Below are 19,003 nucleotides of genomic sequence, written 5' to 3' on the forward strand. Positions count from 1 at the left end.
ACAATAATAATAAATAAGTATTTAAGGTTTCTAAACTCTTCCTTGGAGGAAGTGCTAACAATCCTAGTGAACAAAGACAAGCTTCAGAAAAACTAAACAGCACTGGGGCACCTGGACGGCTCACTCAGTTAAGTGCTGGACTCTTGATTTTGGCCCAGGTCATGACCTCATGGGGCATGAGATCAAGCCCCACCTTGGGCTCTGCACTGACAGCATGGAGCCTGCTGGGGATTCTCTCTCCATTATTCACAATAACCAAAATGTGTAAATAACTCAAGTATTAGTTGACAAATACACACACAATGGAATACTATTCAGACACAAAAAAAAATATGGAAAATCTATCATTTACAATACCATGATTAAACACGGAGGACATTATACTAAGTGAAATAAGCCAGACACAGACAAATACTGTATGATCCTATATATATGTGGAATTAAAATTTTCAATTATTTATTTTTGAGAGAGAGACAGAGTGCAAGCAGGGGAGAGACAGACGGAGACAGAATCCAAAGCAGGCTCCAGGCTCTGAGCTGTCAGCACAGAGCCTGATGTGGGGCTCGAACCCATGAACCATGAGATCATGACCTGAGCCAAAGTTGGATGCTTAGCTGACTGAGCCACCCAGATGCCCCATATGTGGAATTTTAAAAAGCCGAACTCAAAGAACCAGAAAATAGAATGGTGGTTGTCTGGGACTGAAGGGTAGAGGAAAAGATATCGGTTAAAGCGTACAAACGTTCAGTTTCTTTTTTTTTTTTATTTTTAAATTTTTTTTTTTTTTAACGTTTATTTTTGAGACAGAGAGAGACAGAGCATGAACGGGGGAGGGGCAGAGAGAGAGGGAGACACAGAATCGGAAGCAGGCTCCAGGCTCTGAGCCATCAGCCCAGAGCCTGACGCGGGACTCGAACTCACAGTCTGTGAGATCATGACCTGAGCTGAAGTCAGACGCTTAACCGACCGAGCCACCCAGGCGCCCCAAACGTTCAGTTTCAAGATGACTAAATTCCGAGGTTCTTTTTATTATTTATACTTATTTTTAAGACTTTATTTGAGAAGACAGAGAATCCCAAGAATGTTCCATTGCTGTCAGCAAAGAACCCGACATGGGGCCCGATCCCATGAATTGAGAGACCATGCCCTGAAGCTGAAGTTGGATGCTTAACCAACTGAGCCACCTAGGCACCCTAAGTTCTGAGGTTCTAATGTACAGTATGCTGATTATAGTTGGTAATACTGTATTGTGTACTTGAAATTTGCTGAGTAGATATTAAGTGCCTTAATACACACACGTAACTGTGTGAGGTGATAGATGTATTAATTAACTTGATTGTGGTAATCATTTCACATAAGTATATAAGAATACCAAGGGCTGCCTGGATGGCTCAGTTGGTTAAGTGTCCGACTTCAGCTCAGGTCATGATCTCAAGGCTCCTGAGTTTGAGCCCCACATCAGGCTCTGTGATGACAACTCAGATCCTGGAGCCTGCTTTGGATTCTGTGTCTCCCTCTCTCTCTGCCTCTCCCTCACTTGCTTGCATTCTCTCTCTCTCTCTCTCTCAAAAATAAACATTAAAAAAATTAAAAAAAAAAACAGATAAAGAATACTAAATCATCACATTGTACCCCTTAAAGAATCATGCTGTGCTACCTAAATATATACAAATTTGTCACCAATACCTCAATAAAGCTGGAAGAAAAAGGAACAAACGTCTTTTTAATCTGTAAATTAGAAGCTCCTTTGTCAATGATTTTAGTTTTCATATATAAAGTTTAAGTTAAGTTGATCACTCTAATGTTTATATATTGGTTTAGAAAAAAAGGGATTTTATTACAAAGATACAACCGTTAAGTTTTAATAGCAAAAATTATATTAAATAGGTAAATCTTTTACACACAACACGAAAGAGTTCTTTATGGAATGTCTACACACGATCTAATTCTTTATTTTCCTTGTAAGACATCTAGGAAAAGTCTTTAGTAGAATGGTACTAAGCAAATTTGGTATGACAATTTCAATAGCATAGTGACAATCTCCAAAGTTCTTTCATTTTTAAAGGGTGAATAACAAAAGAAAAGTCAACATGGAGTTAATGAAAAATTCTGCACCAAAAGAGGTTCATCAGCTCCACATGAAGAAAGGCATACCACTGAAAATTATTGCCAGTAGTAGGAGTATTTCTTTCCACCAGTCATTGATAAAATAATCCAAGTCTAGTTGCTAAGTAAGAGAAGCTGGAAATAAAATTATTTACTATGGAAATGACTACAGTGCTTTCAAATTATATATGGAAAATGTACAGCTAACCTCCTCTGCAGAATTGTCTATACTTGTAGACTCCAATCCCTCTCCTATTTTCTCTGTAAACCGGGTTTCAGACTAGTTTTTCTCCCTCACTGTTCTCCTGAAAGTGCTTCTGCACGATCACCAATGACCTTCGCGTTGCTAAATCCACTGGCCATTTCACCATCCTCATCTACATGACTTCTCCAACGAGCAGGACACAGATGATCACTTTCTCCTTCCTGAAACACTCTCTTCACTTGGCTTCTAACACTCCACACTCCTATCTTCAAAGGCTTCTCCTCCTCAGGAAGTTCTTAATCTCACCAATCATCTTTCCACAACGCCCAGAGCTCAATCCTCTTTTCTTTAGACCAGATCTCATACAATCTCATGGTTCTAAACACTATCTATTTGCTAATGACTCCCAAATTTCTATTTTGAGTCAGGATCTTTCCCTTGAACTCCAGCCTCCTATAGCCTCATTTGAACAGGCATCTTAAATCTGACACATCTAAAACGAAACTCCTGATTGCCATCCCACTCACCTCCCCTTATCTCTCCACCCTCAAATCTTCCCCATCTCAGTAAACAGCAACTCCATCCTTCCAACAGCAGGCCAAAGGCCTTCGAGTCATGCTTCCTTCTTTTAGTCCCGCACTCCGCATCCAGTCCATCCGTAAATTCTGGCAGATACCAGCTGGTCTGAGCGCCCATCACCTTTCACTTGGATTTCTGAACCAACCTCCTAACCAGTCTCCCTGCTCCATCCTTGCCCCAACAATTGATTCTGAACACAGCAGCCAGAGCGATCCTTTAAAAACATTGGGTCAGAGAGGCACCTGGGTGGCTCAGTTGGTTGCATCTGACTTTGGCTCAGGTCATGATCTCAGGGCTCGTGGGTTCGAGCCCCACATCAGGCTCGGTGCTGACCGCTCAGAGCCTGGAGCCTGCTTCGGATTCTGTCTCCGTCTCTCTCTCTGACTCTCCCCTGCTCGCGCTCTATCTTGCTCTCTAATATAAATAAATGTTAAATTAAAACAAAAAACAACAAAACAATGTTGAGTCAGATCCCCCAACTCCTTTGCTCAAAACCTTCCACCCACTCCCCTCCTCACTCAGAGAAAAAGCCAAGGTCTTTACCAAGGCCAGTTTAGCTCTCAGATCCCACCCCACCCTCCCTCACTCTGCTCAAACCTGCTGGCCTCCTTTTGCTGGTCCTCCAGTAAGACTGACAGTTTCTGGGCTTCAGCACCTGCCTGGTATACTCTTCCCCTAGACAGCTCCAAAGCTGTCCCTCACTCCCTCAGGTTTTGTTCAAAAATCTTCTCCATGACGCCGTTCCTTATTTTAAAACTACATCTGTTTCTTCTCTGGTTCTTCCTATCCCCCTTCCCTGCTTTATTTTTCTTCTTAGCAACTGTTACCATCTGACTGGATATTTTATTTTAATTTTTAAAAATTATTTTGTTTAGGGGCTCCTGGGTGGCTCAGTCGGTTAGGCGTCCAACTTCAGCTCAGGTCATGATCTCGCGGTTCATGAGTTCAAGCCCCGTGTCGGGCTCTGTGCCGACAGCTCAGAGCCTGGAGCCTGCTTCGGATTCTGTGTCTCCCTCTCTCTCTGCTCCTCCCCCACTCACACTCTCTCTCTCTCTCTCAAAAATAAACATTAAAAAAAATTTTTTTTAAATTATTTTGTTTATTGTACCCACCCGCACATTCCTCCAGTGGAAAGTTAGCTCCATGAGGACAAAGATTTTCCTTTGTTCACTCTTCCATCCCCAGTGTGTAGAACAGTGCCTGGCCATGGAAGGCACTCAATATACAGTTGCTACAAGAATGCTGAATACGCAAACTCTTGGATCCTGATAAGGCGAAGGGATTTGGGAGACAGTAATATCCAACCTCTTTCCACATGGGAAATAGGACATCCCTTCTGACGTTCATAGGAACTGTGCAAAGTCTTTATCCTTTAGAGTAACTCAATGTGTTCTAAACATGGCAAAAATCTCTTCATTCTCTTTACTTCAGTCTCTCTCCAATGCCTTTCCTACATCCAGTAAGAGATGAACTCACTGTCTTTGAAAAATCTCTCATTTCCCTTCAGAACTACTGTCATAATATTGCAAAGGCAAAGCGAACGCATTCAAAATGGTATCGAAATACAAATAACGAAGAGAAGTAATTAAGTGCATAAACAACCAAATAAACCCAACTCTATTCCAAATCAAACTGCACTGGGAGCGATGAGCTTAATTTATTATCCACTGTAACCTTTAATGAGCAAACAGTTTTCTCATGAAACTCCTTTAAAACTAAAAAGAAGCTGGTATGGGGCCCTTGCTCATACCCATGAAAATTAAGCGCGAGAGAAACCAGTTCAGGCTACAAATCAAATCAAACATGTCTAGAACATGCCTGGATAGGTGACAGGTACAGAAGCAGAACACTGGAGTAAGGCAGATGAGGCTCAAATCCCAGCTCACTCTTGTCTAGCTGTCTGACCGGCGACAAGTTAACTCAGACTCTCCGTGCTCGGTTCCTTGTCTGTAAACTGGAAATGGAACTTCACAGGGTTGCTGCAAGAGGTATTAGGTATTTCGAACACTCAGCACAACGTCTGACACATAGTAAGCTCTGAAGACAGTTATTACTAGAATTCCTATACCACTGATACTATAGCTGTTTAAGCTAGGAGCTCCTTGGTACCACTGTTATTCTTTAGTGAGAAGTGTTACTATTCAATGGTGTTTGTTTTTTTTTTAACCTAATGATGTTCAGTAGCCAGTTTTAAAGAATAAACATATCTTTTCCTCGAGGCAGAGCACTGTATTGGATAACCTGGCGGGTAAAGCACCTGCTTCCTAGCATTGCACATTAAGAGGCAAATGCTGTCTTTAAACACGGGGCCATGTGCTATTCTGGACCACTCACTCACACCTCAGCAGCCGTTTACGCCTAGACTGCAGGGTCCTTACCACCAGCCACGTCGCGCGGTGCGCAAGCCGCGACAGCACGCGCTGGGCCCGGGCGCAAAGGCGAAGCGCCGGCGGAGGGCTGCGGCTCAGACAGCCCGATTCATCGCGAGCGGGCCCCGCCCCAGGCCCGCCCGCCGCGGGCCGCACACCCGGGCTGCCTCCTCCTGCGGATTGTCACGGCCTTTACCCGCAAGAGCAAACAAGAACCCTCGCCTCGCAGGCCTTTTCCCAGCCCCCACGGGCGGCACGGCGCAGGGGGAAGCCAACACGGACCCGCGACGCCACGGTCGGGCTCCCTCCGGTCGCCGAATAGGGGCGGGGGCCCCGGGCCGCCTCCCCCACTCACTCCCCCAAAGCCCGTCTCCCAGGCCCCCGGCCGGGGCTCTCCGGTACGTCGGGGCCGGCAGGGGAGGTGTCAGCGGTTCCGTCCTGGGGCCGCCTACGGGCCCCGGTCCAAGTACCTTCGAACAGGCCGAGCAGCGGCTGCGGCGACAGCTCCAGGCTGAGGAAAGGAGAGGGGCGGGCCACCGAGACAGGCGGAGCCCCAGTTGTGCCAGAGCGGCCTCACGCCGCGTCGGTCGGCGCGCCCTCTGGAGGCGGGAGGCCCCCTCAGCGGCTCGGCCTGCCCTGAGCTGGAAACTCTGAAAGAACCCTCTCTCCATTAACTGCGCCTGGAGAGGAGAATGACAACCTCAGAAGAGGCTTTTCAGACCTCTTCTGAGTCCAGGAGCATTTCGCACTTTTCACGTCTTTTTCTAAATATACATCTCACCTCCTCAGCTAAATGAAGGCTTCAAAGCAAGGACAGTTTTATTAAAAGCTGTAGGCATCAACTGATACTCACGGGCCTCTGGGTAAGTCTAATGTAATAACCCAAATGGACATAGTCGTGACTGCTCTAATTCTAAAATATGATGTGAAGTTGTTGTTGTTGTTGTTTTTCTCAAAAACGGTTTGAATATTTACATCCCACTTTTCTTAGAGTCCTGGACTAAATGCAACTTGTATACAGCCAAAACTCATTGAAAATGTGGTGGGTGGTGGGATGGTAGAAATTAATTTACTGGGAACTTACACACACACACACACACACACACACTCACACTCAGCTGGTTAAACGACTGACTCTAGATCTCAGCTCAGGTCTTGATCTCAGGTCTTGATCAGGATGGTGAGTTCAAGCCCAGGGTGGGTCCCGCATCTGGGACTTGGAGCCTACTTAAAAAATAAGAATAATAAAAATTTAAAAAAGAATTATGATTTCAAGGCATTTCGCATTTTCTTGTGTATTAACTACTAATGCATTAACTACTCTTTGAATTGATGACATTTATTAACCAATTCGTCATGGATGTCTTCCTTGTGGTTTGGGTTGAGTTTAAAATATCTTCATCGATGCCTGTAAATTGTGCCAAATCAGGAAAGAATTTAAATCTTTTCGCAGTGTGTTCACAGAATGCACTTCTCTTCATTAATTGGTTTACCAAACAATCTGAAAGCCCATTTATTACTTCTTTTCAAACATATTCCCTCCCCTTTATGAATTACTGCCTTTGTTTGACCTGAAAAAATGCAGGGACTGTGCAGACAGCCTTTTTTCTCTGATGAGATTAAGGGAATGAAATGTGTGCTACACATATTCTGTGAATCTTCCCTGTCACTACACCAGGGGACATCAGCAGATTGGTCATTAGGAGTGCTCAGAGAATCCATTCCTGCACTTCCAATAAGTTAATGCTGCACATGACCATGAACCCATGAACGTGCCCTATTAAATGCAAACCAAAGTATCCCCAACTGCATTTTTGCTTAGCAAGGGCCCAAAAATGTCTGTATTCACTCCAATGTTACTCACCCAGAGAAGAGAGCCTTGGGAAGTCTGAGTGGAAAAAGACAGCAGTCTTTATTGTAGTTAAAATGTTTTAATTTTGCAAGCTTTACAGAAATGTTTGACCATGTGTACATACTTCCAGAGTTCCTACCAGGGTCTTGGAAGGGACCTGTATAAGGGAGAGGGGAGGCTGTATTCCATATTGTCACTGTAACACATCATCACAAACTCAATGACCTAAAACAACACTAATTCCTCATGTTACAGTTCAGGAGGCCAGGAATCCAAAATCAGTTTTATTGGGCTACAATCAAAGTGTAGGCAGGGCTGCATTCCTTCTGGGGGCTCTAGGGAGAATCTGTTTCCTTATCCTCTCCAGCTTCTAGCGGCTGCCCGCATTCTGTGGCTCGTGGCCCCTACCTCCGTCCTCAAAACTAGCAATGTAGCATTGTTTCTCCTTCTGTCCTCTGCTTCCATTCTTGCGTCTTCTCTAACTTTGACCCTCTTGCCTTATTATAAGGACCTTTGGCTTACATTGGGCCCACCTTGATAATCCAGAATCTCTCCATCTCAAGGTCTTTAACTTAATCACATCTGCAAACTCCTTTGTACCACACTAGGTAACAACATCACAGGTTCTGGGGATTAGGACATGGCCATCTTTGAGGGGATGTTATTCATCCCACTACAAGGGCCCTGAAGCTCAAACTCCATTCCCTTTAGGTGAATCTGCCTCTTCTTCCTCATTACCAAAATCTGTTTGGTCCTGAGTTCTGATTGTGAGACTTCGTCGGGGAGAAATACCTGTAATTACAACTGGGATAAGCGTTATGGGGGCAGAGAGAAGAAATGCTGTAAAAAGACAAATAACATGGGACCTAAGTTAGGTGGAAGGGCAGCGATACCTCTGAAGAAGTAATGTTTCATCTGAGACACAAAGAATGAGGAGGAGTTAATTATACAATGAACAAAGGGAGTGTTTCAGACAAGGGAGTAGTACGTGTGGCCCAGGAGTGGTGATGTCAGAAGGTCAGCATGGGGGTGCCTGGCTGGCTCAGTCAGTAGAGCATGCAACTCTTGATCTCAGGGTTGTGAGTTCAAACCCCACGTTGGACATGGAGCCTACTTTAAAAAAAAAAAAAAAAAAGTTCGCTGTGGCCAAATTGTATACCTACCATTGAATCCTTAGCACTAACACAGTGGCACATAGTAGGTGCTCAATAACATTAGCTTAGTAGTTCCCAGCCCTGGCAGCACATTACGGTCATTGCAGGAGCTTAAAAACACCTACACCCAGGTCCTAGCCGAGACCAAATAAGAAGCGTTTTGAAGCATAGACCTGGCATCTGTATTTTTAAAAGCTGCTCAGGGAATTCTACTGTGCAGCCAGCGTGCAGAGTTGAGAACCACTCTGTCACGTACAACTGAGTGAATGAATGAACGAATGACAGAGAAAATTTGCTTGGCATAGGGTTTTCTTTTAGGTGGTTTGCTTCTGGTTAGGGAAAAAAGGAGTTTGGGCTATATTGGTGGTATATTAGGATCCAGTCTTAGAAAATGCAGAAAGGGCTTTCAAAAACATAATTGAACACCTATCAGAAGAGACTCAAAGTGATCTAGCAACCATCCCCATGTAACCAATTGTCTCCGTGGAAAAGAGATGTGTTGGAATGGGAAGGTGTTTAAAAAACACACCCTACCTACAAAGGAAGAGGAACTTCTACTTGTTGAACTTTAATGTTCCAGGTTGGTTTTTTGTAGTACTAATGAATGGCCATCAGAGGGAGACGTGCTCCTGTAAGTGTTGCTTCTCCGGGTCACCCATCTCTGACACCAGGCTAGGGAGAGAATCAGGTGTTTTTAACAACACCGTGGATTCTCAAGGATTAACCATTGAATGACTAAGTCACACACAGGGCATGAGGCATGTAGCATATATTTATCTACGCCAGAATAAGATTCATTTCGGTTTCCCAACAGTTTAAACATTGAAACCACCAGAAAAAAAAAAAAAAAAATGAAGCGTGCATGTATGCCAGGCATTGTGTTTGCAACACTGAGGAAGGAATTAGAAGCCTAGTAGAATAATCTGTTCCTCCAGCAACCAGCACAACTAGAAATTAAGTATGTAAGCAAAACTTTCTGAAAGGGATCTCTCTCCCTTTATTCATTTGCAAAGGAAACATCTTAGATCTTGAATTTCTGAAGTTACTAAGAGTTGCACCCCTGGAAAGAAGAAAAGAACTTGGCTTCTTGCTACAACAGCCATTTGCTGTTTTTCTTTGCACTTATCCACACATGCCGGAACCACACGGATTTTCACACATATATTAGATGAAATAATGTATGTGATGGGAACGTATATAGTGCTTAGTCCTAATTAAGCTTCACTTCCAAAAGTTAAGGAGCTGATCATTAGTAAGGGAATACCTTTTGCAAGGGTTTAAGCAAGTGAAGTGCTTTGCAAAGCCTTTAAAAATGATGTGGAGCACCTGGGTGACTCAGTTGAGCATCCGACTCTTGATTTGGGCTCAGGTTCCGATCCCAGGGTTGTCGGATTGAGCCCTGCATCAGGCTCCACACCGGGGGTGAAGTTGGCTTGAGATTCTCTCTCTCCCTCCCTCCCTCCCTGTGGGAGGAATCCAGGAAGTGAAGGTGTAGAAGGGGGTATTGAAGCATCAGATAAAATGTCACAAACTTGTCTGCCTGAGGATTCTGGATGCCAAGCATGGCTTGGGTCTCTCTGAGGTGGGCTCCCCAAGGGAAAGCTCATGGAGAGGTCTATGCAGGTTGATGCCTCAATTAACTACTGCTTCTGTGAGTCCCCTACCAAGCATCTGGTGGTGGGCCCAGGGCTAGGCAGGGCCAGTAGGCGAGAAGAGGAGCTAGATATGGAGTGGAGGGGGGCAAGGACAAATTAGAAACTGTGGGTAACGTCCCATCTGCATGTCATTGTACCTGATGGTGAAGAGACCCTCAGAAGGTAATGGCTGCTCCCTTGCTTTGTCTCCCAGTCCTCATAAAAAGCCCCCTTTGGGTTAGTTCTAAACTGTAACCATACAGGAGAGGGAACTCTAGGAAACATAGTTCCAATTTAACCAAGTTGACAAAAAAAAAAAAATCAGTACACACATAGGCTCTTATAACTAATTTTGCAGATAAGAAAACTAAGGGCTGTTGAGTTAGATAATTTGGCTACACTCACATTGCCAACTAAAAGCAGAAGCAAGCTCAGAATTCAAGTCAGGAGTCGTCTTCCACTCCACTGTCATGCCTCTCTTCCTTTGTGGTACTTAAATGCTCTTAAGTATCTCAAGAAAATCTTAGAAAAATTTCAAGCATCTCTTCTGAGTTCCCTTCCTAGGTCAAGAGTCTGTGAGTAAGTAGCCTGCACGTCATCACTACACATAAATCAGACTGTCTCGATTCCATTAATCTCTGGGCACCTGGGTTACAAGGGCCTTTTGGTGAGGAGTCAGGCCTGTGACCGCCAGATCTCAGTCATTGAGTAATGAGTTATGAGCTCTTAGGCATGGGAAAGTCATAGCTTACTTGGGATGTAGGGATTATGTGCAAACCTAAGAAATGATCTCCCAGAGAGCACCGCTGGGTGTCATTGGAAAAGTCAATAAAAACTCTGCAGAGTGCACAAGAAATGACGACGTCCAACCACATCTATGATCACTTATTTTACACTTCAAAACAAGCACTAGAAACTCAGAAGTCAATAGGTTTATGCATTTTTTCAGAAGCGGGCAAAGAAAGGCAATGGAAGATATCGAAAAGCTCACAACCCAGGCTAGCCTGGCTTTTTCTCCTTCCTTTTCTGGTCCCAAATTTCCTTCCTAACCTTTTAATATTCCCACTCCTGAGAGACATGCTGGTTCAGGGTTTGTTATGTGTGGGCAAAGGAGAAGCTGAGGAAGGGTTCCTGCTGGTCCAGATAATGAGCCGCCGGTTCCAGCAATCTGTGCTGTTAGAGGGTTCGCTTTAGCCCCAGCACGGTGCTTAGGTCACTCCAGGGGCTCACGCTGAACCCACATTTTAGGCTTGGAGGGAATCTTAACTCTCATATTAGTCTCAAAACAAACTCCTGGCGAGCATTCAAACAGAAGCAAAGCTCATCTCCTTCTCAGTCCTGAAACATACTCCAGGGAATGAGCATTCTCAGAACTTGCCACGGTTCAGCTCTCAAAAAACACTGATCCTGTGGTTTCATTTCCACTTTTACAAAACTTTGGCACCCAAGTCAGGATAAAGCCTGAGGCTCTTCTCCTCTGACAACTATTTTCTGCCAATACAACTGGACTAATACATCTTTTTCACTTAAACTCCTAACCAACAAGAAAGGAAACTTGTGACATTTTTATAGGGGAAAGAAAAGGGTAGAGAAGTAATACGAATTACTCTTATCCTATACATTTGTTTTAAGGCAAACAGAATGGGAAAGACTTACAAATGATTTTTACTTCTTACAAACCTGAAAAATGTATTTTTTTTTCAATGTTTATTTGTTTTTGAGAAGAGAGCGCAAGCCGGGGAGGGGAAGAGAGTAAGGAGGACAGGGGATCTGAAAAGGGCTCTCTGAGCACAGCAGAGAGCCCGATGCAAGGCTCGAACCCATAGACCACGAGATCATGACCTGAGCGAAAGTCAGATACTCAACCAATTGAGCCACCCAGGTGCCCTGAAAAATGCATTTTATGTGTCTATCTTCCAAGCTCACGAGGTACATTAAAAAATAAATGCAGTTGCCTTTTGTGTTTTTATCATCCAGCAGGATTAAAAAGAAAATCCCAGGTAAGAGGGCTTGCACTGGACCAGTAAGGCTTTAGGAATTTTTTCTACAGTGAACTCCCTAAGATCTCAGCCTATCTTCATTATCACCCCGAGATCACATGTCATTTGTTTTAATCTTGACGAAGGAAAAGGGAAAAGAGGCTATGAGAAGAAAAAAGGGAAAAAGGACATCTTGACACAAACAACCCATCGTTAGTTGCAAAAGAGAAACTGATGCTGACATATATAATTGATACAAACCCAGTTACCTGTAAGAAACCATAGATTTAGCCACTATAATATGAATGCAGTCGATACATGAAGATAAACTCTGATGTGCAGCCTTCCTATTTTCTTCCTCAATCTCGTGCTGTACAAGTTATGGGGAGTGGAACCGCCTTCCCTTTGCGCATAAGTGGGTATACTTGTTGGTGGAGTGCCTCTGGAAAGCCCGATGCTCCACCAGCTATTGTGAAGCAAAATCTCTACAGCTGATTGTTGGACAGAACCTGTCTCCAAGTGGCTGACTTCACAACATATATGATTCATAACTGCCATTTCATTTGTTTTACTCATCATTTTTGTTCTGCAGAAAGTCACATTATTCCAACTTCCCTTGATCGGGACCCAGATGCAGTAGATTTCCATCACCTCTTCCTCTGCACACTAGACCCAGTTACAAAGAGGGGGATCGCCCCAGAAATTCTGTGGGGACTAGTTTTCAGTAAGAATAAGAGCACGCATGTGCACAGAAAAGCCAACTCACACTTGCAGTCTCAGCCTGCTGCTCCAGGCGTCTCCACCCCAGACAACTGTTGCACCGCAGAACCCATCACATAAGCGCTCATGTGGACAGATGGAAAAGCCATTAGGAAGTACAGCCAACTTTGTGTTCCCACAATTCCGGGACAGAAACCACATTCAGTGCAGGAGGAGTGCAAAATCGCCAGGGTCAGTGCCTTTAAATCAAATGAATGTCTAACCTCTTCCAAGATGTTACACAACCAAAGCCCATTTGGTTAGCTAAAAAGACTTTGCCCTCCAGAAAAGTACGTGGGCTAGAGGGCTAGACCAAAGAGCCATGCCCACCATGTACTTTTTCCATAGCTCTAAGTTTTCTTATCTGGAAACCTGTTCTGCAAACAACTGATTACTTAAGAATGCAACAAATAGCTATTATAAAGTAACTTTTAAGCAAAGTACAATTACACATCAATAAAGTGGGGGGAAAGAACAATTACAAGGCTGAAAAGCCATCTTCTAAAGGATTGTGTTAGCCATACCTTTTTTTTTTAAGTTTATTTTGAGAGAGACAGAGACTGCGTGAGTAGGGGAGGGGCAGAGAGGGAGGGAGAGAGAGAATCCTAAGCGGGCTCCACACTGCCAGCACAGAGCCTGATGCGGGGCTCGAACCCATTAGGCCACGAGATCATGACCTGAGCCAAAACCAAAAGTCAGACGCTTAACTGACTGAGCCACCCAAGTGCCCCAGCCATACATTTTCTAAGTTAACTCAGCATGCCTTATTTTGGGGTGGTAAGAGCCAGAAAAACACGTCAAAGTTTTTCTTGACTATTTTTCTCGGATCCCTGATGACAGGATTGAGGCCACCGTAGTGAAGGAGAGAAGTACCTTGTGCTCCATCTCCGGCAGTCCAGAGTCCACATGAGCTTCTGCCTCAGTTTGCCTCATGGGCCTCGGTCAGTACACTGCAGACGGAAGACTAAAAAGCATCCAGAGAAGTAGATGGCTCCGTTGCTGAGTTTTATTTTGTTTTGTATTGTAGGATCACTTTGGCCACTATTTTCCCACTGAGGCTTAGAACCTGTTTGGTTTTCCACAAATTAAGATCACTTAGCCCTTCTCAAATTCACTTTGAGGTCGAACTTAAAGTAATTTCTAACTTACACATTTAGCATAAAGTTCGCTTCCCAAGTGTCCACGAGGAGATGTGTGCAAGCCATGAGCTCACCACATACTGATGTAGACTGAGACCTAGCTTTGGGGAGCACGTCAGCCCTTCTGACAAAGCCCAGGCGTGCTTCCCTCCAGAGGACCCCACAGGGGTACAGGGGCTCCAATCACAATGGAGTCAGCTCTGCCCTTTTATCATTTGTGAACTTTTCAAACTAGTGTTTGCATGTGAGCAGAGCACTTACGCCAATAGCTTTAGAAGAATGAACAGCAGTAGGAGCAAACACATGTCTAGAAGTGGAGAGAAGGGATATTGGTGAAAGCAGATGAATCAGAAGAAAATTTGGTTGACTGGGGACCAGTTTTGCGGGTATAAAAGGAGTGAATCCGTAGACTAAAGCATATGCTGGTAATTTCCCAAGCCATGTTATACCACTTAGGAGTTACTGGAAGGATTTCAGTAGCTACCTACCTTGACAAAGTTCATGTGCTGGCTGATGTCTCCTCCCGTGTGGCAGGACCATGCTGCTGGGAAGGTCCGGCCCAGCAGCACCACAGAAGAGTGAAGTTGTCACCCCCAGGAGTGATGGGGCCCCATTTCTGGCTTCTCTCAGAGCTTGCAGCAGGAAAGACCACTCTGGCAGTTGGAGTTTAAGCTTTTTACCCAATGATGAAGTGTTTTGATCCAGAAGTAAACAAAGCCCCCAACTCTTTCTAGATGAAGGCAGGCCCAATAATCCCCAAAAGGGCTAATCTTTCTTCTCCCACATAACTGCTTGGGGATGTACCATTTCACAAAGTAAGTTTTGAATTTTGTCTTCTACTATTCCAGTATATGCTTGGGATGCACGCCATCCCTTGTTTCTTCTCATCTCCTGACATTGATGATGATCTCAGTGTCTTGGAAAAAAAACTTAATTGTAATCTTCCTGGTGTTGCCATATTCAAATAAGGGATAAACTGCTCTGCTTATTTTTTAGGAGGGCTGCATTTGTGTATGCATAGATACTGATCCCTATTCTCTCTTAGCTTTATCTCCTGACTACTCTCCAACCTAAAACTTTGCCAGCACAGGGGGGGTTTGCTCCTGGTTTCACAAACACTGTACTCATTCTCCCATCAGCTACCCTTCCCTTGCGTATGTGTGCCCCCATCTCTCCTCCACTTGGCTCTATACCTTCTTCTAAGTCCCTCTTCCTGACCACCCCACCTTCCTCCGACGCACAGGTCCACACTGCACATCGGACACCTACCACATGCTGTCTGGGATTACTCACTCTTAAGTATCAAGTGGAAACGTGAAATTGACAACATTCAACGATGTTTGACCTGCAGAACACCAGTTAGGTACGGTTCAATCTAGTGTGTGCATCTTCTCACCCCAAGTACAAGTTCTCTTTGCGTTCTCGATGTCTCCAATAGGCCCTGACGCAGTGTAGGTATCTGCTACTAAAAAGAAATAGATGGACTATTCTGAAATTGGCAGAACAGTAGACAAGCTTCTATTTTAATCTGACAATGTATTCTAATTAATTAATACAGTCAGCGTGGGTGACTTGGGATGCTAACGGCTCCCCCCTGCAAAAACATCCTACTATCGCCTAAAATATAAAACTTTATGGTATGAGAGGCGATGGCTAGAGGCATTGCTGTATAAACAGTACAGGGATTTAATCGACTCTACACTTCAAAAAGATCAGTCTCGGAATTTTCATCAGTAAATTTTATATTCACTAGAATATATTTCATATTTATTATATAATTAGTTACACAATCCAGTTAGAAAAGAACATTAGAATATTGCACTTTATCTAATTACATTACATAAATTCTTCTGTCTCTCTCCCTAACTGCAGTCTTAATTCCATATGTAATCACATTTATTATCATGATAAACTGAAACCAGATAAGGAAAAAACTAAAAAGTATCCATAGTCTTAAAGCTAAGAGACATACACAGTATCCGACAGTGAGTGCAGGGCCCCATTGCTTTCCAAAATAAAAAAGATTCAAAGTAGTGTGATGCTTACTGAACTGAATTCCATATTCTAAAGACAGAATACAGTTACATCAGTGGAGAAACAGAGAAGTGGGCAGCCTATCCCTTTGAGTACATCGCTATTGGTGGACTCAGACTTATGTAAGGAAACAAGTAAGTATTTCATCACTTCCTTGCCCTGGTGCTGTGGACAGATCAGTGAAGTCCATCCAGATTTCTTTTTCAATGATTCCATTTCTTAGAGCCACATTTTCCTTAGGTGTTGAGTCATGCCTTCAGAACCTAACCCCCAATACATTTAGAGTGTTTTATGCCGAGCCTTTCATTCATGTAATATCAGAACAGATTGAAGACTTCGTCAAGCCAGGCACACATCTCTTTTGGGGCGGGGAGAAAAGAACAAACGACATACTAATTGCTTTGGATTTGTTGTCTGTCATTTATGAGTCCTTAAATCAAACTATATAACTGTGGTTCATAGTTCTCTTTAATCTTGAGATTAACAGAGTTCTGAAGTACTCTTGGTCAACACTGCCCATCTTAACGTCAGAAGAAAAGGGGAAGGAGTTTAACTTCTTCCACTCATGCTAGGAAGCCCACTTTCAATTCCTAAGCTCTTTCACTGTCGAGAGAGCCCCTAAAGGACATTTTTAAAAGTGAGAGTTTCTCATCAAAGATCTTCTTCCTTTATGGTCCCAAAAACACAGTCAGCTTTGGCTATCTCAATCTTGCTTTTCCTTGGTGGAAACCGAGAAGAGTCTTTCTGTTAGGAAATAAAAAGAGGTCAGAAATGTATGTGAAAGGAAATAATTTCCATAACAACAATAATGACAACAATAAAAAAGTCAAGAGGGGCGCCTGGGTGGCGCAGTCGGTTAAGCGTCCGACTTCAGCCAGGTCACGATCTCGCGGCCCGTGAGTTCGAGCCCCGCGTCAGGCTCTGAGCCAATGGCTCGGAGCCTGGAGCCTGTTTCCGATTCTGTGTCTCCCTCTCTCTCTGCCCCTCCCCTGTTCATGCTCTGTCTCTCTCTGTCCCAAAAATAAATAAAAAAACGTTGAAAAAAAAAAATTAAAAAAAAAAAAGTCAAGAATGTTAAAATACTGTTAAAAAGGCAACAGGAAAGGTTACACTTATTTAAACAATGGTTATTCCAAGTAGTTTTTTTCCAGTAGAAGCTTTACTTTGGGGTAGGTGTATATGTTTTCGGGCTGAGAGTGCCTCCTGCTGGTATGCCAAGGTAGACGTGTCCAGAAGGCCTTGCCAGGCACTGGAATGTCTCCAGGTAACATTTCAACTCTGCCTCTTGTCCTTCTCCCCCCTCTCTTAAAGCTAAGCAACTTTCAATTTTTAACTTCACTCCAAATCTTTAGGGCATACGCCACACAAACACACATTTTTAGCAAGGTTTATAGTTACTCTAAAACTTTTTAAGAGGTTATGGTTGCTATAAACCTTCAGTGAGTGAATAGTTGGCTTTCAGTAGTTATGAAACCTCAAGGCCTATGGTTTTGTCCCTGGTAAGATAAGTGTGCCTCCATGGGCAGCTAAGCTAATTTTTTTTCTATGAGGGATTTGTCTTGATAGAACCCATGGCAAAGTGGCTAAAGGAACAAACAAACTTGATGGGTTAAACAACAAAGAGTGCTTCAGTTCTGTTACTGGTTCTGTCATTCACTGCCTGTGTTACCTTGAGCAAGCTCCTCAACCTTTCTGTGTTCCGTTCTCTTGGCTATAAACCGAGGATAATAATAATAGCTGGGTTGTTGTGAGGACTAAGTAAGTCATACATGGAATGCATGTATGCTAAATAAGTTGGGATTCAATATACTTGGACACCTTCTGATATGCTGGCCCTGCTCGGAGCATGAGGGAGGTTGGCCTAGTTTACCGTTGCTGCTCATTAGAGAGGACACGTGAATTAGTTTCAATGTTGATCATAGTTGTGCTGTGTATTGTGCTGCCTGTTGTTTTGGAAGAGTGGCTCTCAAAACCGAACATGCATCAGATTCATCTGGAGGGCGGGCTAAAACCACAGATTCCTGGCCCCCATCCCTAGGGTTTCTGATGAAGTAGGTAGGTTTGGGACCTGAGAATTTCAAGTTCTAAGTTTCCAAGGTATGCTGATGCTGTTGCTCTAGAGACCACACTTTGAGAACCACTGTTCTAGGATAATAGCTTCAGTCCTGGCTGTACATTAGACCAGCTGAGGAGCTTTTAAAAATTGTGTTGCCAGGCCCGTAGACATATTAAACCAGAGTCTTTGAGGGTGGGGCCCAGCCATCATTTGCTTTTAGAGCTCCCCAGGTAATTCCAATGTGCAGCTCACCGAGAACCACAACTCTGCGCTATCACTCTGCTGCGATGGAGTGAACACCTACCGCCTACACTTTACGGGTAAAGAAACTGAAGCTTGGTGCAGTGTTCCCCCTTGGTGTGCTTGCTACCCATGCCGATCTACTAAATCAATCTTTTGGAGTGGCGCCCAGGAATTTGCATTTTAATAAGCACCTCAGGAGCCCCTTAAACATTTAGTTTTTTGATTTGCCTGAGGACACATCACCAGTGCATGGTGGAGTTCTTATCTCTTGTTTCTGACCTAAGCAGGCAGAAATGCTGTTATTATGAAAGAGGGTAAGATTTGCATTTAGTCTGTTTTTTAAAAAAAAAAAATTTTAACGTTTATTTATTTTTGAGACAGAGAGAGACAGAGCATGAACAGGGGAGGGGCAGAGAGAGAGGGAGACACAGAATTGGAAACAGGCTCTGAGCTGTCAGCACAGAGCCCGACGCGGGGCTCGAACTCAGGAGCTGTGAGATCATGACCTGAGCCGAATTTGGACGCTCAACCGACTGAGCCACCCAGGCGCCCCGCATTTAGCCTGTTTGTCAGTGTTTTTCCTGAGCTTATTCACTCACGAAAGGGCCTTATATATGTATAAGTACTGTACTTAGATACTTAGTACCTTTATATACACAGCAGAGCATGTACAAAGGGTGGACCTTCCCAGTCAAATGAGTTCATTCAAATGCTACTTGGACGTCACCTCCAGTGATTTATTTATAAGACTTTGGTGAGAATGAATGTTGTTAATCCACATAAAAGCACTTAGAACAGTGCCTGGCTATAAGTGCCTACTAATGCTTTCTTTATGATATTTACTGTTATTGTTAACTGCCCAACAGACCTAAATGCTCCAAACAATATTTAAT

At 43.8% G+C, this 19,003-nt stretch overlaps 2 protein-coding genes across 5 annotated transcripts in view; both read right to left on the bottom strand.

The window, feature by feature from the left end:
- ANKRD46 (ankyrin repeat domain 46) overlaps positions 1-5,817 on the bottom strand; it is a 63,746-nt gene extending 57,929 nt beyond the window's left edge. For all 3 annotated transcript variants that reach the window (XM_058698702.1, XM_058698703.1, XM_058698701.1), the window contains exon 1: positions 5,731-5,817. The gene's annotated coding sequence lies outside the window, so the exon portion shown is untranslated. The remainder of the gene's footprint in view (positions 1-5,730) is intronic.
- Positions 5,818-15,511: 9,694 nt separating this feature from the next.
- The window catches only part of SNX31 (sorting nexin 31), a 71,404-nt gene continuing 67,912 nt past the window's right edge, over positions 15,512-19,003 (bottom strand). For both annotated transcript variants that reach the window (XM_058698700.1, XM_058698699.1), the window contains one exon: positions 15,512-16,555. In XM_058698700.1, coding sequence (XP_058554683.1) covers positions 16,463-16,555 — 93 coding nt within the window. In that variant the 3' untranslated portion in view covers positions 15,512-16,462. The remainder of the gene's footprint in view (positions 16,556-19,003) is intronic.

This window comes from Neofelis nebulosa, chromosome 14, assembly GCF_028018385.1.
Source record: "Neofelis nebulosa isolate mNeoNeb1 chromosome 14, mNeoNeb1.pri, whole genome shotgun sequence".
Taxonomy (NCBI): Eukaryota; Metazoa; Chordata; class Mammalia; order Carnivora; family Felidae; genus Neofelis; species Neofelis nebulosa.